Source organism: Diadema setosum, chromosome 9 (assembly GCF_964275005.1).
Source record: "Diadema setosum chromosome 9, eeDiaSeto1, whole genome shotgun sequence".
NCBI lineage: Eukaryota > Metazoa > Echinodermata > Echinoidea > Diadematoida > Diadematidae > Diadema > Diadema setosum.
Window position 1 is genome coordinate 32,373,653 of NC_092693.1, and position 25,793 is coordinate 32,399,445.

General features: G+C 37.9%; 1 protein-coding gene across 1 annotated transcript; it reads right to left on the reverse strand.

Moving 5' to 3' along the window:
* Positions 1-867: 867 nt before the first annotated feature.
* On the reverse strand, positions 868-8,848 carry LOC140233316 (scavenger receptor cysteine-rich domain-containing protein DMBT1-like). The gene is made up of 7 exons (XM_072313427.1): positions 8,842-8,848; positions 7,950-8,276; positions 7,355-7,681; positions 6,101-6,433; positions 2,633-2,965; positions 1,632-1,815; positions 868-919 (listed from the first exon to the last, which is right to left on the reverse strand). The coding sequence occupies exons 1-7, from the start codon at positions 8,846-8,848 to the stop codon at positions 868-870; spliced, it is 1,563 nt and encodes a 520-aa protein (XP_072169528.1).
* Positions 8,849-25,793: the final 16,945 nt, after the last annotated feature.

The window sequence follows — 25,793 nt, forward strand, 5'->3', positions numbered from 1 at the left end:
GCCAAAGGTTCCCGGCCAGAACATTCATCCAGCTAAACGCAGCGAGGAGAAAAAAGTGTGCAAGGACACCGACTGTCTGACAAAGTGCTGGCCATGGATAAAGATAAGTGGTTGGATACTCTATCAGCAATTGTCCAATCAGTAAAGCAATGATCATGTTGAGAACAGATATGCCTTGAATGTTTCGTAGTTGCTCGTGAACGGAATACGTCACCATTGTTGCTAAGAGACATAGTGATGATAAACCAATCACAACATGACCAACGATAGTTTGTGCTTTCGTGAGTGGTGAAAAGTACCACAGTCCGCTGTCAGCTATATCAGAAGACCAGCATACTATGGCACTCCCGTTCGGCAGTAAGGCGTATTCCCCCTGTGGTACTGACACATCATGACCACTGATCTTCAAACCAGTTCTATTTTCGAGAGTGATAATTTCGAATGTGTCAATCAAAACAAACGGGCAGTCCAGAATATCTTCGCGTTTTCCGCACAGATGAAAATGTGCTGTTGCCTCAAATATAGCAGCTTGAGATACACGGGAGTAGGTTGTGGCATTTTTCCATTTTATCGGATTGATGTAAGTCTCGTTAAACAAAACATAGTTTGATCCGTTGATCTGCACAGGCTGGAAATATTTCGGGGGGCCTGTAAACCATTCTCCTTGACAATCAACACCGGCACTCGCGTCTGAAATGAGGCAAGCCTCCTGAAGCTCTATTTCTATCTCGGGACATGTGTTGTTAAATGTGGCAATGCTGTTTACTATCATAATCATAATTTCACTACGAGGAGGCAAATCTTGCCCAACGATATCGTAGATATATAATGTATCGGCTTCAGACGTTGTGTTCTCAATCCTTTCTGTCAATACTGACTGAATTCCGAGACCTGTAAGGCATCCCACTGCGTCACTGTTCTGTAGGACAGCGTAAGATAAGAGGAGAGACTGACAGGATGGCCACTCTGCGTCTTCGGGTATGCACCGATAGTTTTCAAGAAATAATCCGTTAGGGCATAGTTTTCTCACAAATTGTTCTGGAGCATACACAACAACATTTGCGACTATATGAGGTGAGTCACCTGGTATGCTGGGTGCAAAGAATGTGGCAACCTGTGGGCAAAGTAAGGGTTGATTGAATAAATGTTCATTACCAAGAACTTGGTTACACACTGCACAGTGTTGGTTTTTATAGGGTCTACCATCCACATGTACTACCGATGAAAAGCGTCCACAGGCTTCGGCCGCCATCGGCACACTGTCGTTACTCTCGGGGCATGTCGTGACAATCGAGTTGAATGAAAGAGAGCATTCCCTAGGAGGAGAGACTGAATCGTTCTTCGAAAGTAAGCGGTAACTACGAAATGTCATTGGACCCTGTGAAGTATTTGTTGTAAAGTTGTCGAAGAAGGCATATTCCTGAAGTAACGATGTGTTTCTGGCCCCGTGACAATCCGCGCAATATTCATTCACATAAAAAACGCCTTGATCATCGGTTAGGATTCTGTCATGTCCAACAAATTCACATTGTTCAATAATCGATGCATTTCCGTGGGCAGATGGACATCTGTTCACAAGTAACCAGTTCTTAAGATGAAATTCTAATGGTACTGTAAGGCAAGACCAAAACTCCAAGCGCGGGATTGTATCGGAACTTCCGGGGGACAGGTTTGATGAATTGCTGATGAAGTCTTCGCAACAATCCCCCAGGGACGTGCAGATGGAGTCACAATAGCAGAATGTATGTGCGTTTTGTTGGCATGACTCTGGACAAAGTTTTACCGCCGATGGAACAGGGACCAGAGAACCTTGAGCTGAGAAAGCGTGCGACAATAATTTTTGTGTTTTATTCTTCATTGTTGAAGCATATCGATTACATAATACATAGGTATATTAAGGTATGTTTAGGATGTTTTTATACATTTTGCATATGTATATATATATATATATATATATGTACTGTATAATATACATAATATGCATAATTCATAGGCCTATATGTCTGGCCGTGCATCACAACAGCAAAAAGTCTCTCATTGATTTTGTGTCATAACTCAAAACTTATAGGTGAGATGGGTCAACCAAGTCAATCTCGAGTATTTCATATTTTCTAAAAAAATACATTATGGTTAAGTTCGGGATCATAAAACTAATGGAAAATTGTGTTTAACGAACGAAAAATTGTGTTTAACTAATGGAAAATTGTGTTTAACGCCCATCCACCCTCCATGGGTGAATGCTCTCCAGCCAGACAGACTAGACAGTGATTAGGACGAGTCACAGAACTGTTCTCTCCGTGATTTTCACAAGTCCAGTCGAACAGATTTAATTTGCACGCTTTTAGCATACTACCGAATCAAAATCTACATCGATTTATGTGTTTAACGAAGTTTTTTCCTTTAACATTTTTTGTAGAATAGTGTGATTAGGTGTGTCTGACAGTCCCCTTTTCATCTAAAAATAAGACCACAAAAAAAAAAACACTTTACACATTCTACATTATTTCAACTTCAATAACGTTTGAAAGGGTAATGCCACTGCTTTAAAAGTTGGCACTGCTCATGGATAGAATGTGTTAACAGAGCATGGTCAATACACTTCAGGACCAGACAGGATATAGAATGGTTTTACCTATTGCACTTGTGCACACGACACCTGCGTCTTCGTTGTGGCTACAGTTGTGTCTGCCGTACCCGTTGTGATGACACTCAAAAATGTTTGGTTCATGCCCTTCGCAAGTCACGTTATCCAATAGGATAGAGCCCGTACCAGGTCCGAATTCGGCAGACGCTGTAGCACGAGCTGCGCCGTGATATCCTAGCATTGAACAAATCACCCGTGCATCTGGTAAGTCCCAGCCATCGTCACAGACAGTGGACCAGGTCCCGTTGTAGAATATCTCCACTCTGCCTTCGTTTGGACCGTTCCCACCAATCAGCCGAAGGCTTATTTCTGTATTGGATACTTTGGGAGGGGAAAAAAAATATCAGACAACAAATTAATTAAAAATAACAATGACAACTAGAAAAGTACTCTGAGAGCGCAGACCTCCGCCAAGCACCTACTTTCCACCGATGATCTTGCAAAGAGGTTTTTCTCCTCTCCACCACTGGGGAAAAGCTCTTTGGGCTCTTTCATAGAGATCAGTGATTTACACCCATAGGTATACATGCTGAAAAAATCGCCCGATTTCCCAATATAGAAGCCTTTGTTACGTCATAGACTCTCAACTGCGCGGCGCGCCTCGCCCTCGTAGAAAGTGCGTTTGAAAACCTCAACAATGCGCAGCTTGAAATCCCAAGTTCATTGATCCTGTTACGTGTCAAAATATCAAAAAATCCTTCATATATTCCCCCCAAATCCTCGGATCACCAGCAAAAATTCAATCATTTGTTACTAGTGTCATTCTCAACCTTTCCTGTATGGTTTCATCCAAATCCGTTAACTACTTAGACAAGTTATTTTGCACGCGAACAGACAAACAAACAAACAAACGGTAACGAAAACATAATCTCTTCCCTTGGCGAAGGTAATAACCTCACAGCATCCTACACCACTGTTCACCAGGAAAGAAAAATACGACACAATACTAAAAATAAATAAATAAATAAATAAATAAATAAATAAATAAATAAATAAAAAATCATAAAGATATAAGCGACGTTTGCATTCCCAGGGAGAGTTTGTCCTTTCATTGTCATAAAAGTGAGAATTTTAATACACCTCTGCTATCAAACTGATTAAAAAGCTCAGTTCACATATTGATACGCGATTTTACATAAAACGCAGCAAATTAGAAAATGCATTAAAGCAGAAATTTATAGAGAATCTAGAAATATGACAAGTTTGATATCTACGGAAAGCTAAGAAGCTAGTTAACAAAACTGGATATCTTTTAGACGATGTAACTTTACCGCCAAACTGTTTTTGAGATTGCAAAAACACCCAATTTCCATGACCACGTAGCTCCGTTTGCTACAAGAAACATCAGATTTGAGCGACGTCACCTAATGTGTATGAGCTGATTTGCCGTACGGCTATGAGACCCGCTCTGGCAGAACCCGAAAACAAATGTGATTTCGCGCTACAGCCCGAAAAAGGTAAAAAAAAAAAAATGACCTACCTCAGGGACCAAAGTGACATTTTGGTATCACGTTGTAGGGGAAATTTTCTAGTTTCTGATTGATATCAACAACATTTCGAAATACAACCTACAAAATGTGGAATTTTGAAGAGAAAAGTGGGATGTCAATCTCAAATGTTGACCAAAATCTTACGTCTAAAGACCAAATCGCCTTCGCTTACGGCGAAATGACTGTTCTTTTGGCGATCGTGTTTTAGATATTCTGCGTTGAACCCTGACACATTTGGTACCTACAGAAAGCTCTACCTCTGCTTATTCGAAATATGGTCATGACATGATGTCATGCTACTCACTTTCATTCATAAATTCGTCTGAAACATGCGTAAGTTTATGCAAATCGTCTCCTAGACGCGTAAACAGCCTTGTTGCTTACCAAGACACGTGATCGAAATACGTGTTCACGATTGGTCAACTGCGCCGAGGACCCCCTTGTTTACAAGCAACCTACGTGTTATACTATGGGGATCGCTGCAGCAGCGGTGCATGTGTATCGTGACTGCTGCTCAGCACGGAAATGTTGCAGTTTCCCGCTTTGTTAGACTGTTGTTTTTTTTATAGCAAGTTGAGGTAGAAATTAGAATTTAAACCAACACACAAGAGAAAAAGAAGGTCACATTTATCTAACAAACCTTCATCATGCCATTTCGAAGGAATCAAGCTGAAATCACGGCATCAAGGAATACCTCTTCACTGAAGATTCTGCTGGTACTGTTGTGCGTACACCTGATCACGGCAATCGCGAATCTTGAGCTGATTACGGTAGGTTTTGTGCTTTTCAAACGTCGTATTTCCGTAAATTTATGGGTGTAAAAATGATTTCCAATCAATTACAGCTCTTTGCCTTAGTTATCATCCTTCATGAGAATGTAAGATTACCTCAGCTATATACGCAATTCCCCCACAATGATCGATTTGTTGTGTCAATAATAACAGCAAATTGTGGCTGTACGAAGGAACAGCTGATCACGGCAATCGTGAATCTTGAGCTGACGATATAGGGTTATGTGCTTTTAAAACTTTGTTTTTCCGTAAATTTATGGGTGTAAAATATGATTCCAATGAACACAAACAAACAAACAAACAATTTCACGACGTGAATATATAGTTTTGGCGGACGATTTATTCTAGATTGACAACAAATTACACACCAATTTCCTGAAAAGTGCACACAGTTTGCCTATAGATAGGTAAATCCCACTGCGTTGCATACACACGTGGTGACGTCACAGATTTGGCACTTTTCGTAGCCGCATCGAACTTCTTCCAGTGCTCAAATTTGATAAGAATAAAGATTCTTATATTCAAAGCAGAGACAACTTTATTGCATGATTTATGTCAGAAATTAATCAAAATAACATTAAATGATGGAAAACAGTCAATTCATACGATATTATTTCCTATAAATTTCTTCTTTAAAGGAAACCCAAACCTTAGAGAAACGTGGACTGAGTGAAAGGAGCAACATTAGTAGAATACACCAGTGAAAGGTTGAGGAAAAACGGACAATCGATGCAAAAGTTATGAATTTGTAAAGTTTTGGTGTTGGAACCTCTGGATGAGGAGACTTCTAGAGATTATGGTGTCATGTGTGGACAACAATATAAAGAAAATATAAAGGGAGTTACACCCAAAAAAAATATTTCATGAAAATTTCACATTCCATCAACTTGATACTGACATAATGTTAAGGATAACAATCATTCCCCTGCTTTCTGAAAGCGGTAAGTCAAGTGATCCTTCATTATGCTAGAAAGGTGATTTTTGTGTGTGTGTGTGTGTGTGTGTGTGTGTGGAATTCTCTTTATATTTTCTTTATAATAATGTTGTCCACAGCATTCTGTGACCTATCTATTACTCAAACTCTTTTGAAACACTTCAGCTGTTTTTTTTTAATCTGCAAATGATAAATAGCTGTTTTTAGTTGTTTTAAAATAATACCGTACATAAAAGCATACCTGTAGCGTTCGAGCACACAACTCCTGCGTCCTCGTGGTGACCGCAGTTATGAACGCCGATGCCTCCATGTGGACAGGCAAAGATGCTTATTTCACTGCCCCTACACATCAAGTCGTCCAGGAGAATTGGTCCGGTCCCAGGACCAAACTCTGCCTGTGATGAAGCTCGGCTTGCTCGTAGATAGCCCAGCATTGAACAGACCACGTTGGCATCAAACATGTCCCAGTCATCGTCGCAGATGGTTGACCAGCTGCCGTCAAAGTGCAGTTCCACCCTACCTTCGTTTGGTTCATTGCCACCGACCAATCGCAAGACTTCGTGAACGTTTGCCGCTGACAGTGGATAAAGGAGAAGAAGTATTCTATCGTACTTCATCTCAATGTCAATCCTTTCTCTTGAATATTTTGTCTGATGTGGTGCGACACATCCTTGTCTCGGTATCTCAAACAAACATACTATTTAAGAAATATGAAAAGTGACCCCTCCCCCACTTGAAATACATGTAGTATGTCTTTCCCACATTATTTGCATTTAAAAATGCAGCTTCTCTATTAAAAAAAAAATACCCAGCACGCATACGAGGTTTTACTGTGCCTTCTACTGAGTTAAGAACCACGATTACAAATCTTTTTGAATCTCCACTTTTGTTTGAACTGAATCATCTCTAGTGCCACATTTTTGTAACTTTTCTATGTAATGAAGCTGAAAAAGGAGGTTATCAACAATTCATAAATCACTCCCCCCCCCCCAAAAAAAAAAAAAAAAAAAACTGCAACGCATTCAATGAAACGCTTCAAACATTGCTGTCTAGGTTTTTCAAGCCTACACTACAATGTATTGGATATACTTCATGATTATGATAACATCATGATAATGATGACATTATAATGATAATGATGATCACAATGATAACACTTTGATTCAGATTCAATAAACATACAGTGTGCTATTTCATAAGGTTTAACCACATGATTGATTTCAGTGAAGGGGGAATCTTATGTACTACATATCGAGTGGCAGAAGCAAAAATGATTACATTCGAATATACATATTTCTGCTCGGAAATGTCATTGGGCGACTATTGATAATTGTTAATTAAATTCCAGAAGAAAAAGAAAAACAGTCAGAAATTGAGCGTCGTGGATACATGAATACTGGAACTGTAACTTCTCGTCTCTCAATAAACGAATATTATTATCATACACTATACGTGTAGATAGACATGATATACAAACCAGAAACTTTATGCATACCAGTCACGTTCAAGCAAACGACACCCGCGTCCTCGTGATGTCCACAATTATGAGTACCAAGTCCGTTGTGGGGGCACTGCAATAAATGAATCTCGTCCCCGTCACAGTTCACATCGTCCAGTAGGATCAGTCCAGTACCTGGTCCAAACTCGGCTCCCAGTGTAGCACGTCTCGCCCCAAGATAGCCGAGCATGGCACACACTACTTGAGCGTCTCGGATACCCCAATTATCGTCACAGACTGTCGACCAGTCGCCGTCATAATAAAGCTCCACTCGCCCTTCGTTCAGACTTTCTCCATCGACCAGCCGCACAGGAGTTGTTTGAACTGCAATCAAGTTAATGCAAAAGATCATGAATTCTAAATGATATATACATTACGTTCTTCTGTCTTTTTTTTTTTTTTTTTTTTTGGGGGGGGGGTCTATGATATGGAAGAAATTATCTTAGTTTTATTATGAAGTACTCACTCTTCAGAATTTACATACACAAATTGCGTCTCAATACTGAAACTCTGGACGGCCCCATTGTTTCATTTATGTTTTTATGGAGATTGAACACCTCTTCTTAATCATGTAAGAATTCAAATTTCATACCAGAAATGTTTAGGCAGACGACGCCCGCATCCTCGTGATGTCCACAATTATGAGTACCAAGTCCATTGTGGGGGCACTGTAATATATCAGTCTCGTCCCCGTCACAGTTCACATCGTCCAGTAGGATCAGCCCTGTGCCTGGTCCAAACTCGGCTCCCGATACAGCACGTCCAGCCACAAGATAGCCAAGCATGACACACACAACGTTTGCGTCTCGGATATCCCAGTTATCGTCACAGACTGTCGACCATTCGCCGTCATAATACAGCTCCACTCGCCCTTCGGTTAGACTTCCTCCACCGACCAGCCGCACAGGCGTTGTCTCTTCTGCAAAGGAGTTTGCGTCAAGGCGTTTTGTAATCCAATCTTTTATCAAATTTTCTTATCGAAGAAAGGAACTGTGCTAGTTTCAATAAACGTGTAATGGACTCACCTTGTTACCCTTGAAGACAAGAACGTGCTTAAAGAAACTTTCAAAACATGCGTCATTACAACACGTAAGCATGGCAATGAGTGTGATCTTTGGAAGAACATGGACCTATTACACATGGACTAGAAACGAAGGTCTTTTTTTTTAATCCCATCATCACCCCCGCCACCTGAGTATTTCCATCTTAATGAGCACATTCAGATGTTCGGACAATGACTATTATGCAATCGTGCATCGCCTCACTGACAAAAGTACCATTTCCCTCATTGCGGTCTTATTTTGCTGAGGTGACTTTTCAGACTCAACTGCCTTTGTATAAACACCAATGAAAGGGAGCAGCAAACCCTAAACATTGCAGTTTTCCTGTCACAAAATTGAAAATTATTGAAGTGGACGCTTGTGGACAAGCATGTAACATGGCTTAATGATAGGACATACATGTCATCTATGATCTACGGTTACTCTCCATGTTTACTCTGGAACAATGTGCGAAAATGGGGAATATTAGATTACAAATCACAACCAACCTGCTAAAATAATTGCTTTCTCTTGTAAAGTACGCGCATTTCGCAAATGAAATTAATTGAGCGATAATTTCCCAATGTACACTACAACCGCTTGCGCAGTTTTCCTGCGCATGTAGCTTTTAGATTTCTAATGAAACTATTAGTATTATTTTTTTCATATACTTAAAATGTGTTATGTCAGACTTTTCAGTTTTACCTGAACCACTTGTTATCTTTTGTAATCTTTCTTGCAGCGTTTCCATCCGGCAACAATGACACATTGCTATAAAACAATGTGCATGATATATATATATATATATATATATATATATATATATATATATATATATATATTATATATACATTATAATCATATAAAAAACAGAGAGCAAAAGTATATAAATAACGCTTTGGCAAAATTCCTGCAGTCTTCTCCGGTTTGTTGAATTAATGGTATTCACTGAATCCACATTACATGTACTTTATGGTTCATTCCACTTTAGTAATGGCATAAAGTTGACACCATTCCAGTAAACAACACTGAACATGCTATGTACATATAAGCCTGGTTACTCTCAGGTTCCTGAACGTACACTCTAGATATTGCCATGTATTGCGTTGTCAACTTTCAATGTTTGAAGGCCGGTGATATGATGGTTGTCCCACGTCTAGAAAAGTTCTAACCGAGCAGAACACTCAAACAAAGAATGGAGGCCATCAAATATTCACAGCTTTGTCAAGGTAGAAACTAAAATATAGATTTGGTCAAGCGCAGCAATGAACTTGAAAGCCAAACAATAATGCAATCTGGGGCGAAGAGAATGAAATGTATTGGTTGAAAGGTATGCTGTGGAGGCAATCGTATTTGTTTTTTTTTTTTTTTGTGGTTATCATAGGAACACTGATTTTCTTTGCGTCGATGGCCTCAAAAGGAATGTTGGTATCAATCGTAGGTTGAGTGCACTAACAAAGCATACTCAATATCAGCATAATTCGACAATCTCTTCATTGTTGTTGCTGTATGGATTTCACGTCCTGTTTTCTTACTCTTTCACTGCAGAGAGCACGGCTTGGAAAAATCAAGTGCTTGAATAGACCCTTTACTTCAGGGCATCCTTTCTCCGTATACACACTCTTCCAGAACGTGCTTTCTTTCCAATATTTAGACTGGTTAGGACAGTCCACTTGAATCGAGTTGTGCGTAATATTTTAAAGCTTAAAATCTTCCTGCAACTAAAATTCCATGTCTGGTAACTTCTTTTTTTTTTTCCGTTTTGTGATGCAAGGAATGACCGTTTTCTAGGATCAGATCATTTTATTATTGATTTCCTTCGACAGGTACATGATTTCTTAGATTTGTGTACTATGATGAGAGTTTCCAAACGATTCTAGTCTGTAACAACAGTAAACAAAACAAAAAAACACACACACACACACAAAAAAAAAAATGACATTCCTGCAAATTTCAAGGGCACATTTTCCTCCCCTTTTTTTTTTTTTTGCAAAACATTCCGTTCTTTCCAAAGAAGAGAACAATACTGCATTTATGTAGGCCTAGTCAGAATTCCTGTCTCTTATCGAATCAACCCATTCTCATTTTTCTGCCCTACAAAGAATCTATATAAACTGGCATTACCGTAATCACGACTTTGTACTTCTTTCACAAAGACTCACCTTTAAACTTAACAAAAACAACTAACAGCAAATTAGAATTCTTCTTTTGTTATCCAATTGTCCAGAAATCACAATAATGGGCAAATGAGATTTGCCCATGCTCAACATCTAACTTGCCATTTGTATGCCACCTCCAAATGTGAAAAACGGTTTTATGTATAGAAGATTTATATTGCAACGATGAAATTATTCTTGAAGTAAATACTCACCTGATGAAACAACTGGAAGGCGATAAAGAGAAATTGATAGTCCTGCAACCAATAGGATCCACATGATGTTGTTTCTCAGGTGAAAGATTGAACGCTTGTCTCGATCCCAGTTCTGATCACTCTAGCACAGGTCAGGACAATATTGCAGAGTACGTGCCATTGTGTATCTTTCGTGGTCAGCAAACATCATCCATGGTCGAAATGGAAAATAAAAATAATACGAATGAAAATGCAAATGGGAGAAATACGAATACAAAAATGCAGAAGGGCTAAAAAAGAACTTGGAACTCTGTCAAATGACTAATCGCTTAAAAAGAGCGTCACGTACATCCCAATTGCTAGCTACTGTGCCTTGTTGCTTGTATGCCTGGTTGGTGAAGGCAATTAGATTGTTCAGACGCTACTTTACTGATATATCAGTTTCCAAGCACTTGACCTAGAGGGTGCATCTATCGCAGTGTTGACGTTTGATTCTGTGCTTGCACCCATCCAGTGCTACTTTCATAATGCCCTTTTAAGAAGCGATGCATAAATTATTAAGAGCCAGCCAGGGGACTGAAAATTGCTGACATCACAGACAATAAATGGAATCTTCTCTCTTTTTTTTTTTCTTGGGGGGGGGGGGGGTTGCCCTCAGAGGTGCCCATTTACTGTGCCGCGATGCACTGCCTTTTTTATTTCCTACAGTAGTGACGTTTGGTCAGGTATTGTCGAGTCAAAGTGAGTGTATGATGAATTGATAGGTGTTCCGAAATTGCTGTTATAATCATTAATTGAAAAATAAAAGCGCCGTCGTTCTGTTTATAGACACACGCACAGTCAATTTGTTTCAAAAGAAATAGATCGGAATCAATATTCGTTGCGTCGATAAAATTGCAATACCTGTAATGGCCAGGCAAAAATAAGTTTTATTGAATGACATTGGATTTATATCTCTTTACAATATGGCAGTATTACTACAAGATGATATGTATTATACATCTTTTATAAAGAAAGGTGAATTTGCGGGTACATATTGTGGTTTCTAGTCGGAAAGGTTTCGAGAAATTCTAAATGACTGTGCACAGTATAACCAGCTTGGACTAAATATTAGTTCATTGCTGTGATTCTTATAAAGGAAAATAAAGACAAATTAACCATTGAAATGTTGTTCGTGTTGGGAACTAATTGGTGTGTCTTCACATTGGTCAGGTATTCATCATTACGGTTTGTCATTCCAAAGTTCTGTCTGAAATATGAAAATACAGTTTGTTATCCCGAAGGCTCGTTATTCCAAAAGTCCGTTAGTCAAAAAACAAATCGTTATTCCAAAGTCCGAAAATGAAATACATGGTCCATAGTCAGATAATCGTATAAAATTCTTTAGACCAAAAATTACACGAGGTTCGTTGATTCGGAAATGAATTGGGGTTCGTAATGCTGAAAATTAATCAAATAAACTTCTTTTAACTTCTTTGGGGGTTAGTCATTACGGTTTGTCATTCCGAAGTTCTGTCTGAAATATGAAAATACAGTTTGTTATCCCGAAGGTTCGTTATTCCAAAAGTCCGTTTGTCAAAAAAAAAAAAAAAAAAAATCGTTATTCCAAAGTCCGAAAATGAAATACATGGTCCATAGTCAGAGAATCGTATAAAATTCGTTAGACCAAAAATGACATGAGGTTCGTTGATTCGGAAATGAAATGGGGTTCGTAATTCTGAAAATTAATCAAATACATTCTTTTGGGGTTCTAAATTTTGACGAAATACTGTTTTGTGAAATGAAATATCTGACTTTGCATTCACCGACCTGCTTTTATGTTTGGACTTACTATCCTTCTAAATAACAAACCTCATTTTATACTAAGACAATCGAGCCATAGGTATTACGCCACAAATGCTCCGATTAAAGAACGCCCTTTCATTTTCGGAATAACGAACCTTGGGGATAAAGAACCCTGTTTCACTTCGGATGAACGAACCTTCGAAACACCACCCTATTAAATTATGCAGCTTACAATTATTAGCGCCATACGTGACCGTATATGCATTTAGTGCTTATAATACTGCGACAACTAACTGACCGCAAATGGTCATGGACCACCCTACTGGCAGCATTACCCCAACATCCTTATTGAAAGAATTGTGCCCTCGAATAACGAAGCCGACATATACACTGGTATATGGCCAAGAGCTACAAAATACAACTGATCGTCTATATCTCTCCTAGAAAGCTTATTGTTTCAGCAGTATGTCAATAATATTGCTGTTTTGTTGTACCCTCACAATCTCACAGTCATATGACATTGAATAGCATTTTTTTTTTTCGGACCGTGCGTCAATGGGTCTCAAAGGTTTAGTTTAGTTTGGAGAGATAAAATAGCAGGATCTTCAACTCTTGACGTCAGTTTCCCCCTATTATGTCAACGAAAGCGATTTTGGATGCTGTTGTTTTTAGTAATACAGAAATCAACGTTTGAATTGAAATGCAACGAAGTCGGTGTACAAAGGGGCACCGTTTGGGAATAAAATAAATGAACCGCGAGTATAGTTTTGTTTAATTTACGACGTTACAACTAACAGAAAAGGACATTCAAAAGCAGCCTCAAGCGTACAATGTAATATTTAAACAATTTAGTGTTATATTTTTAATATAGCTTAAGATTCGCCTATTGCTAACATAGCAACTTTAGGCAAGCTCTTCCCACTGAAAACGAATAATGTATCAGACACTCTACCCTCCTGAAATGTAACATGTGAAAAAAGATCGAGTCTGATGATCTTTTTTCCGCAGAGCTATCAAAGAGAAAACAATTTCTGTTAACCCACTTATCAATTCATACGGTCTACCGCAGGTCGGACGGCTCCCCCACCAAAAAACAAACAAATAAACAAACAAACAAACAAACAACCCCCCCCAAAAAAAAGAAAAAAAATATATATATATATATATACACATACGAATGTACTATAAAATGTATATTCCAATATCAAATTACGCACTGGAGAGTATGGTTGTAAAGAATATTTGTGAAGAATAAGTTTTTCTTAAGAGATTAGAGAAACTGCCTATATTTAAATTTAGGACCAGGCAACCCATGATATTATGCGTCCATTCGGTTCAAGGAGAACAAGATATAAGTGAATACTGGGCAGCATACTGTACGTTCATCAACAGATCGTGAGTTGATATCTGTCATGAAAACATTTGTCACAAGCATGATCAACGAAATCTTAAGCAATGAATACAGTTGAAAAAGTATGAATGTTTACAATACCAATATTTCTTTTCAGAACAAGAGCCGTAGAACAACAAAGAAAAACACACAAAACAGGACCCCAGGCTGTGAAGAACGGCCTAAAAAAAAATACCGCCAGAGCAAGCAAATCAAACAAAAACACAAGACAATTGACACAAACATTATGATAATAAGGAATTCATCAACCACATCCCCTTGGTGGAAAAATTATGCCCCACATTAATTGACTTTCACAAGGCATTTTTTCCTTCGCGTTTGTCTGCTGTAAACGGGGAGAAACTCTCCATTAAACAGATTCACTCAAAAGTGTCAGCGCGCTATTCTTTCTGGAAAAAAAAAAATCATGAGGAAATCACTCACTGATATAATATAGCCTTGGCATTATGTACCCGTCATTTTCAAATACGAGTCACTGCCGTAAAAGTGGTTGCGATTGTTTGCCGAAGGTAAATTGAGGAAATATTCTGATCGTCCATTTGTTGTTATAGGCATTTTATTCATGTGTATATACTCTCTCTCTCTCTCTGTGGTCGAAATGGAAAATAAAAATAATACGAATGAAAATGCGAATGGGGGAAATACGAATACAAAAATGCACAAGGGCTGAAAACGAACTTGGAGCTCTGTCAAATGACTATTCGCTTAAAAAAAAAAGCGTCACGTACACCCCAATTGCTAGCTACTGTGCCTTGTTGCTTGTATGCCTGGTTGGTGAAGGCCATTCGATAGATTGTTCACACGCTACTTTACTGATATATCAGTTTCCAAGTACTTGACCTAGAGGGTGCATCTACCGCAGTGGTGTCGTTTGATTCTGTTCATGCACCCATCCGGTGCTACTTTCATAATGCCCTTTTGAGAAGCGATGCATAAATTATTACGAGCCAGCTAGGGGACTGAAAATGGCTGACATCACGGACGATGAATGGAATCTTCTCTTTTTTAATCTTTTTTCTTGAGGGGAGGGGGTTGCCCACAGAGGTGCCCATTTACTGTGCCGCGATGCACTGCCTTTTTATTTTCTACAATAGTGACGTTTGGTCAGGCATTGTCGAGTCAAAGTGAGTGTATGATGAATTGATAGGTGTTCCGAAATTGCTGTTATAATCATTAATTGAAAAATAAAAGCGCCGTCGTTCTGTTTATAGACACACGCACAGTCAATTTGTTTCAAAAGAAATAGATCGGAATCAATATTCGTTGCGTCGATAAAATTGCAATACCTGTAATGGCCAGGCAAAAATAAGTTTTATTGAATGACATTGGATTTATATCTCTTTACAATATGTCAGTATTACTACAAGATGATATGTATTATACATCTTTTATAAAGAAAGGTGAATTTGCGGGTACATATTGTGGTTTCTAGTCGGAAAGATTTCGATAAATTCTAAATGACTGTGCACAATATAACCAGCTTGGACAAAATATTAGTTCACTGCTGTGATTCTTATAAAGGAAAATAAAGACAAATTAACCATTGAAATGTTGTTCGTGTTGGGAGGTATTCGTCATTTCGGTTTGTCATTCCGAAGTTCTGTCTGAAATATGAAAATACAGTTTGTTATCTCAAAGGTTGGTTATCCCGAAGGTTCGTTATTCCAAAAGTCCGTTAGTCAAAAAACAAATCGTTATTCCAAAGTCCGAAAATGAAGTACATGGTCCATAGTCAGATAATCGTATAAAATTCTTTAGACCAAAAATTACACGAGATTCGTTGATTCGGAAATGAATTGGGGTTCGTAATTCTGAAAATTAATCAAATAAACTTCTTTTAACTTCTTTGGGGGTTAGTCATTACGGTTTGTCATTCCGAAGTTCTGTCTGAAATATGAAAATACAGTTTGTTATCCCGAAGGTTCGTTATCACGAAGGTTCGTTATTCCAAAAGTCCGTTTGTCCAAAAAAAAAAAAAAAATCGTTATTCCAAAGTCCGAAAATGAAATACATGGTCCATAGTCAGAGAAGCGTATAAAATTCGTTAGACCAAAAATGGCATGAGGTTCGTTGATTCGGAAATGAAATGGGGTTCGTACTTCTGAAAATTAATCAAATACATTCTTTAATTTTAAATTTTTTAGTTTTAAATTTTGAAGAAATACTGTTTTGTGAAATGAAATATCTGACCTTGCATTCACCGACCTGCTTTTATGTTTGGACTTACTATCCTTCTAAATAACAAACCTCATTTTATACTAAGACAATCGAGCCATAGGTATTACGCCACAAATGATCGGATTAAAGAACGCCATTTCATTTTCGGAATAACGAACCTTCGGGATAAAGAACCCTGTTTCACTTCGGATGAACGAACCTTCGAAACACCACCCTATTAAATTATGCAGCTTACAATTATTAGCGTCATACGTGACCGTATATGCATTTAGTGCTTATAATACTGCGACAACTAACTGACCGCAAATGGTCATGGACCACCCTATGCACTGGCAGCATTACCCCAACATCCTTATTGAAAGAATTGTGCCCTCGAATAACGAAGCCGACATATACACCGGTATATACAAAATACAACTGATCGCCTATATCTCTCCTGGAAAGCTTATTGTTTCAGCAGTATGTCAATAAATGGCATATTGCTGTTTTGTTGTACCCTCACAATCTCACAGTCATATGACATTGAATAGCATTTTTTTTTTCGGACCGTGCGTCAATGGGTCTCAAAGGTTTAGTTTAGTTTTGGAGAGATAAAATAACAGGATCTTCAACTCTTGACGTCAGTTTCCCCCTATTATGTCAACGAAAGCGATTTTGGATGCTGTTGTTTTTAGTAATACAGAAATCAACGTTTGAATTGAAATGCAACGAAGTCGGTGTACAAAGGGGCACTGTTTGGGAATAAAATGAATGAACCGCGACTATTGTTTTGTTTAATTTACGACGTTACAACTAACAGAAAAGGACATTCAAAAGCAGCCTCAAGCGTACAATGTAATTTTTAAACAATTGAGAAAGTATGAATTTTACAATACCAATATTTCTTTTTAGAACAAGAGCCGTAGAACAACAAAGACAAACACACAAAACAGGACCCCTGGCTGTGAAGAACGGTCTAAGAATACAAAAAAAAAAGATAAAAAAACAACTGTCGGTGGTAAAATACCGCCAGAGCAAGTAAATCAAACAAAAACACAAGACAATTGACACAGACATTATGATGTAAGGAATTCATCAACCACATCCCCTTGGTGGAAAAATTATGCCCCACATTGACTTTAAGAAGGCCTTTTTCCTCACGTTTGTCTGATGTAAACGGGGAGCAGTGGCGTATCTAGGGGGGGGGGGAGGGAGGGGCAAGGGGGCACGTGCCCCGGGCGCCACTCCTTGAGGGCGCAAAAAATCGAAAAAAAACGAAGAAGAAGAAGAAAAAAAAGGGGAAAAAAACGAAGAAGAATAAGAAAAAAAAAGAAAAGAAAAGGAGAAGAAGACGAAAAAAAAAAAAAAAAAAAAACTCGCCCGGAAGGGGGGAGGGAGATTGGTGGGGGGGGGGGGGACAGAAAATCAAATCAAACAAGATAAAAACAAAACATGATGATGACGCCCACAAAATAACAATGTTTATTGTGTTCACACAAAAATTCCATGTTCGGTGAGCTGAAATACAAAAATTTTCGGCTCGCTCGCTGCGCTCGCTCGCCAAAATTTATATAAAAAAGAAGGTAAGAACAAAACGTGATGATGACAAAATGACAGTGTCTATTGTGTTCACACATGTCATTTTATATTTAGCAGGCAAAATGTTTCACGGAGCAGCGGCTGAAATTTCGTTCTGAAGCGATCGCCAATAAGGATTGGATCAAAAGAAGGCGCCAACGGTTTCGAACATACGGGGGGGGGGGGGCGCAAAAAACCCCGAATTAAACAAGATAACAACAAAACGTAATGATGACGCGAAAATATACAAATTTCGGCTCACTCGCTCGTACTAATTTAGAGTATTTTTTTCAAGTCCTCATTTTGTTTGTATAAATCGTTATCTATAAGGCCGTCACTATATCTTGATTAGAATTGTAAGATTTAATAAGCAAAAAATGACAAATGAGTTTCATGATTTGTAAGCTGAAATACAAAAATTTTCGGCTCGCTCGCTGCGCTCGCTCGCCAAAATTTGTAAAAAAAAAGAGAAGAAGATAAGAACAAAACGTGACGATGACGCGGACAAAATGATAATGTCTATTGTGTTCATTCATGTCATTGTATATTTAGCAGGAAAAATGTTACACGGAGCAGCGACTGCAATTTCATTCGTTCTGAAGCGATCACCGATTGGATCAAAAGAGGACTCGCCAACGGTTTCGAACATACGGGGGAGGGGGGCGCAAAAAAAAAAATCAAAAAAAGATAAGAAAAAAACGTAATGATGACGCAGAAATATACAAATTTCGGCTCACTCGCTCGTACTAATTTAGAGTATTTTTTCAAGTCCTCATTTTGTTGGTATAAATCGTTATCTATAAGGCCGTCACTATATCTTGATTAGAATTGTAAGATTTAATAAGCACAAAATGACAAATGAGTTTCATGATTTGTAAGCTGATATACAAAAATTTTCGGCTCTCTCGCTGCGCTCGCTCGCCAAAATTTGTATAAAAGAAGAGAAGAAGATAAGAACAAAACGTGACGATGACGCGGTCAAAATGATAATGTCTATTGTGTTCATTCATGTCATTGTATATTTAGCAGGAAAAATGTTAGACGGAGCAGCGACTGCAATTTTATTCGTTTTGAAGCGATCACCGATTGGATCAAAAGAGGACTCGCCAACGGTTTCGAACATACGGGGGAGGGGGCGCAAAAAAAATCAAAAAAGATAAGAAAAAAACGTAATGATGACGCAGAAATATACAAATTTCGGCTCACTCGCTCGTACTAATTTAGAGTATTTTTTCAAGTCCTCAGTTTGTTGGTATAAATCGTTATCTATAAGGTCGTCACTATAATTGTGAGATTTGATAAGCAAAAAATGACAAGAATTCCATGTTTTGTAAGCTGAGATACAAAAATTTTCGGCTCGCTCGCTGCGCTCGCTCGCCAAAATGTATATAAAAAAGATAAGAAGGATACGTGATGATGACGAGGACATATACAAATTTCAGCTCACTCGCGCGCACTAATTTAGAGTATTTTTTAAAGTCCTCATTTTTTTTTTTTTTTTTTTTGGTATAAATCGTTATCTATAAGGCCGTCACTATATCTTGATTAGAATTGTAAGATTTGGTAAGCAAAAAATGACAAGAATTCCATGTTTTTAAGCTGAAATACAAAAATTTTCGGCTCGCTCGCTGCGCTCGCTCGCCAAAATCTATCAAAATTCATTACATTGAAATCACCCTCAAAAGATCCCTTTTAAGTGCTTGAAAAAGCATCATGTGGACTTTGTTTAAAGTCCCTACCGGGATGGTGTTGGGGTTGAACACTTTTTCAGAAATTAGGGGCGCAATTTTCGTGCTTGCCCCGGGCGCCGTTTTTCCTAGATACGCCACTGACGGGGAGAAACTCTCCATTAGACAGATTCACTCAAAAGTGTCAGCGCGCTATTCTTTCTGGAAAAAAAGTTCATGAGGAAATCACTCACTGATACAATATAGCCTTGGCATTATGTATACCCGTCATTTTCAAATTTACTGCCGTAAAAGTGGTTGCGATTGTTTGCCGAAGGTAAATCGAGGAAATGTTCTGATCGTCCATTTGTTGTAGACATTTTATTCATGTGTGTATACTCTCTCTCTCTCTCTGTGTTTATACAGTTCGCTCTCTCCCCTATAGCTCTGTTGCACTTCTACTCGTATGTCTCTATCCAAACAGTAAGAAATATATATATATATATATATATATTGAGGGAATGAGGGGATCGTGTGACACAAGAGGGAGATTTTCGTATTTTCAGACTTTAAATTCAGAGATCTCGTATACCCCTTGAGTAAAACATTTGATTTTTCTTTCCACCCCCCCCCCCAGAAAAAGAAAGAAATAACACATATTACATTCAGAGAAATGCGCGGGAGGGGGAAGAGTGTTGGAGAGGGAATACCCCTTTTTACAAGAGGGAGATTTTGTACTATCAGACCCGAAATTCTGAGATATAGTGCACCCCTTTGGTAAGATATTTGATTGCTGTTTCTGTCAAAAAGTGTTGAAAATAAAGACTACAAGTATTCAGAGCAATGTGCGGGGAGGATGTGGAATGGGTGATACCACCCTCCCTCCCACACGAGGGATGCGTTTTTAAGATTGCAGTGTTGCTTACTTTTAGTGGAATATCTGGACATAGGTGTATCCTAACTCAGTCATCATCTTTTGCTCATAATTATTCGGGAAATGGGGGAGGGGGGGGAGGTATAAATTCTGGTTTTGTTTTGTTTTGTTTTGTTTTATGTTGTTTTGTTTGTTTTTCACACGTAAATTTGAAGATGGTCCCGAGTGACGTGCGTCATAGCAGGTATACTGGTATGGTATTATGCGTTCTCAACATCTAAACCATATTAAAGTCCTTATATTTGCCAAACAAACGCTTGAGAAAATTATGTAGGGTCTATACAAATTTTTAAAGGCAGAATACTCGCAGCTCAGCTCTATTTAGCTCTCAAAGAAAAAGGGGGTGGAATCCCGGAAAGTCCTAAAGCCTTTAACTCAGTTTCAAGAAACACTTGGGGACGTGTCCAATATAATATATTGGACACGTCCCCAAGTTTTTCTTGGGGACGTATATATATTCTATATATATATATATATATATATATATATATATATATATATATATATTTATATATACAAATATATATATATATATATATATATATATATATATATTTGAGACAATGTAGATAACAGAAGATGTCGCATGTCTTCTGTTATCTACATTGTCTCAACTATAATTTCATTTAAGATGACAGAGGCGTACGGTAGGAATATCAGCATCATCACACTATATATATATATATATATATATATATATATATAAGATATAGGATATATTGTGACGAGCTCGCCGTGTCGTCATTGTGAGAGTATTTGACTGCCTGTACAAATACCTCCGCGAGCCGTGTCAGGATAGTCGAGTAGGCATTGGTAGGCGGGGCTCGTTTTATTGCAGATTACAACGATCCCTTTAAATTATCAAAACTACCAGTCTGTGTCTGCGAACTGCCATGTAATATGCTGTATCAGAAACAGCTCACCAACACAAGCGGCACACATAAAAAGTTCACCAACACTTAGATTACGTCACTCCCAAGCTTCACTTGCATGTGGTGTTAAATCGGTACACCAAACTTTGTTACCAACTTTTGTTACCAACTTTTGCTACCAACTCAGTCACGCTAATGTTGTACACCTTTCTCAACCATGTGGTGGCACAAAATAATGTCGTTGGTGGGCACGGGGTAAAATGCTAAATCGCCTCTGGCGACGACTGGAACTAGGATCATGAACACGGGGTATATGAGACAAGTCGCATTGCCAGCTATTCTTCGGTGATGACTGGAACTTGGATTGGGCAGGCGGCATATGTGACAAGTCATATTATCAACTTCTCCCGAATCCAACGATTTGCGGAAATTTCCGGCAGACCGTGGCAGAAGTCGCTCAAATAATTTACAATGATGGCGTAAAACCGAATCGGTTCCACCAAATTTCGTTACAATATTAAATACATATAACATTTTCACATATACCGTGATACACAATGTCATGTCCGATAGCGCTAGTCGCCATGGCCATGTGCCATAAGCAATAACAAGGGTGCTGTTCGATATTCGTTATAACAATAACAATAGTATTCAAATTCATGAAATTCTTCCGCCGAGATGTTTTCATTGCAATTGATTGACAAATTGCCCTACATCGACGTAATAAGCACTGAATTGATCAGTGTCTTAGTAGTAGCCATTATCGAATCCTGCTCGAGTATGTACGCCCATGATTGTTATCATGGCTACTACTAAGACACTGATCAATTCAGTGCTTATTACGTCGATGTATGGCAATTTGTCAATCAGTTGCAACAAGTATTGTACCGCCTGTAATAGAGATAATTGAAAAATGCAGTGTTTTCCAAGGACTCCATTTTTTTTTCTTATTTTGAATCTTTCACACATGCTTTATTGTTTAAGTATTACTCAGTATTTGTTTATCACATTGTTATCAATCTGCAAACGTAAAATTCCAATATTAAGGAAATTTGACGTGATACCTAAATGCACCTATCTAAAACAAGACATCACAGTCCCCACATATTTCTTTATATTGTAACAAAAAGCGCCTTATGTGTTGCCTTTCAAACTCTTGAACAGGTTGTCAGATTTTCCTCAAACTTTCAGTGATGTATTCTGTTAACATTGCTGCATTCTCTCAATTATGTCCATGAAGATGTTCTTGTCCTTTAATTCTTCGAGACTAAAGTCAATACCCATCAATAAACCAATCTGCCAATAGACACCGATAATAACTATGGTTTTGAATCTACAGTGATTCATGCTAAGAATGCGTTTGTACCAAACAAGGAAGTTAATGTAGTACATTTAAGACTTAGAATAGATTGATTAACCCATCAACCATTACATTCCCATCTCTTTCTTTTCAGAGAGACCACTGGTGGTCGGGAAATTCCTTTGACCCTGTTCCAATCGTCTCTTTAGGGCTGATCGAAACAAGTTTATGTATATTGTGCTCTATCGGAGTTTAGTGTATTCTTCAGGTCTGATGTTGGTCATATTGGTTTTACAGTTTTTATTTCCTGTCACGCAATATTCATGATATTGCTGCCTGTCAAAATGTGTCTTGTCACGTTTGTTGCATTGTAATCACTGTGAAATAGTGGTGAGACTCTTGCCTTTGAAAGGGAGGTCCCGCGTTTGAGTCCTCTCTAGTCTGATTCTGGACTCTTCATCGATTTTTTTTTTTCTGTTGTCAACTATTCGCGTTCAGCCGAGTAATGGCGGGTAAGGAAAATATTAACGTCATTTACCTTCTGTTGAGTGTTTGTAACTCTGCAAATGAGGGATCTGAATGAATTTTGGAACATGAGAAAGTGCATGTACGTATCACTTTCTTTTGTATGATTGATATGATGTAATTGTAATTTATGAGGTTGCCAAGACAATGTTGCAATATGAGATGTACGATAGTATCAGGGAGTTATAAAGCATGCATACAACGTTTATTGGAACATAATACAATATACTCTGATGACTTATAAAACATACCTACATTGCGTGAAATTAATTTCACCAAAGATATGTTGCACATGAATGTTCCATTCCAAATTTTCATTCATTCAAATACCAAAAAACCTAATGTTCCCCTGTTCTTCTCAACTGCACCATTATATTGGGGTGTTGCGTATCTCCATTATTCTTTCTATAATGAAAATGAATGAAATTAGTTCCCCTTTTTTTTGTAAATTGAGTGATAATCTATTGCTCTTAAACCATGTAGACAATCTCGGTTATTCAGCATTAAGAGTTCGAAGGAGTAACTGAAAGTTTGAATTAGAACAGAAACTTTTTTCTATCTAATAGAGTGTATCTTAAGTAACAAAGTTGAGTTTAAAATGTCAGTGTTGTACACCAAGAATATAATAAGAGGCCTGAAATAGAGTCTTGTGGGACACTGCATTTTGGAGGCAATAATCCAGAGCTGATTTGTTCATAGTAGACATAAACTTATTGCTTTCTATTTGACAAATAATCTTCAACCGCCTTTTGAATTGAATGCACAAACTTCATAGAACTGTAATTTGTGCATGAAGATATTGTGGTCGAGAGTATCGAATGCCTTGCTTAGGTCCATGAACACACTGATGACACGTGTTTGCTCAGCTGAAGCATTCGACACTTTATCGTGTAATTAGGTTAATGTAATATCCGTGGTATGGACTCGAGTTCCTGATACCATAATGATGGTGGTTCGTTATGTCCTTAAGTCTGTTTAATATAGGCAAATCCTATTAATTTAGGACTAGGAAAGTTAGAGATAGTTATAAACAATGCGAGAGGAGTTATTTTTTTATATAATTTGAATGACTCTTACGATTTTGCATGCTGTGCCAGTTGAGAGTAAAAGGTTACAATATGTATAGAGGTGTCCTTGTACTGCCAACAATTTGTTTTGAGAGAAGCGTGCTACTTTTTCACCATGGATATTTGAGTAGCTTTCAAAGACTTAACAATATCATGGATTTCACTATCCCATGGTGTGTTGAAAATCCATTTCTTGGAGCTTGCGTAGGCATGGTAGGACATGCATTAATAACAAAATGATATCATTACAACAATGTGCTACATCTTTTAAGATTATAAAAGCATTTGTCCTTCATGCACATGTTATTTGAAATGTTGACACTTCCTTTTGCTACATATCCATGACCTCAACGATAACTTTCCAAGTTACATAAATTATTCATAATTATGTATAGGTGACATATTTCCAGTGGATTATTTTAAAGGCTTCAGTACATTCTCCGAGAGAGCCCCATAATAATAGTACTAGTCAGTTTATTTCTATGAAATCTTTACCTTGCAACATTTTCAATATAAGGGTGTAGCAAAGGATATTTTTAACGTGTTTCTTTTTTTAACTGAAAGAAAATTCCCTTTTTTATGCATGATTTTTTTTTTCTTTTCTATTTCTCTTTTCAATATTTGGGAGGGTTTATCAAAATAAGACAGTAATATCTTCCAGAATGTGACATAGGCAATATTTTGTGTCTGCACAAGGTGATACATCATCTCACGTTTCTGTGATTTAATTATCATTCAATGATGATGTATTTTCTGATGTAAAATTGCTCTTCATCTTACATTTTGCTAGTTTAACATAAGAGTGTACATTTATTATGTCATCACGAATTAACACACACACACACACACACACACGCACACACCTGCACATGCACACACCCCAACGGTCTCCCTCTCGATGCAGTTGTTATGTGAACCTGACAAGGCTGGGGCGATGAAAACGACAGGACCCAATGAAAGAACAGTGCTAACACTAATGTGGCTACCCTGGGTGAATGGGAGCCCATTGTCATTGTTTGTTCTGATTTCAATTAAATGTCAATTCATACTTTATTTTCATCCAACAAATGGTAATACATGATGGGAAGTATACATTTCACACACACACACGCAAAAATGTTTTGTGAAAAGCATATGTCGAAAATGTAAAACAAACTATAGCGTACAAAATATACATTGTGAGAGGAAAAAACTCAATTCAACACCTACTAATCATATGCTAATGAAACACGTCTTAAATTTGTTTTTCGCAAAACTGACGAATAGTTAATGAAAAAACGGTAAGAATAGTAATCCTCTGGAAAAAAAAATAATTAACATACAGTGGGCTGTACAAAGGTAATTACATGATTTTTGTTTTTCTGTTTCTTTCGCTTTGCACGTGCTCCGAGCCTGATTTCGACACCATTCTACACATAAATCATATAATTGTAGTTTATCTCATTGTTTTCTTAGGCAAGCATTTAGATTGATCAATATGAATTCAGAATATTGAAAGAAAATGCTCCAAGAATGGTGCTCATAATATGAAATGCAAAGTTAATTAATAATTGAAGTGTATGAACACACAAACACAAGCTGCAGTGCTATATGTACACCTCGACACACAAACACACAAATTGTCGCCCCCTGAAACAGGCAACAAATTGCGCATGGAAATTGTCGCTCGCCCTCGAAGCACATTTCAGGGGGTAATATCATTCTTGACATAATCATTGAAATACACATAACCTACATGGCTACATCCATG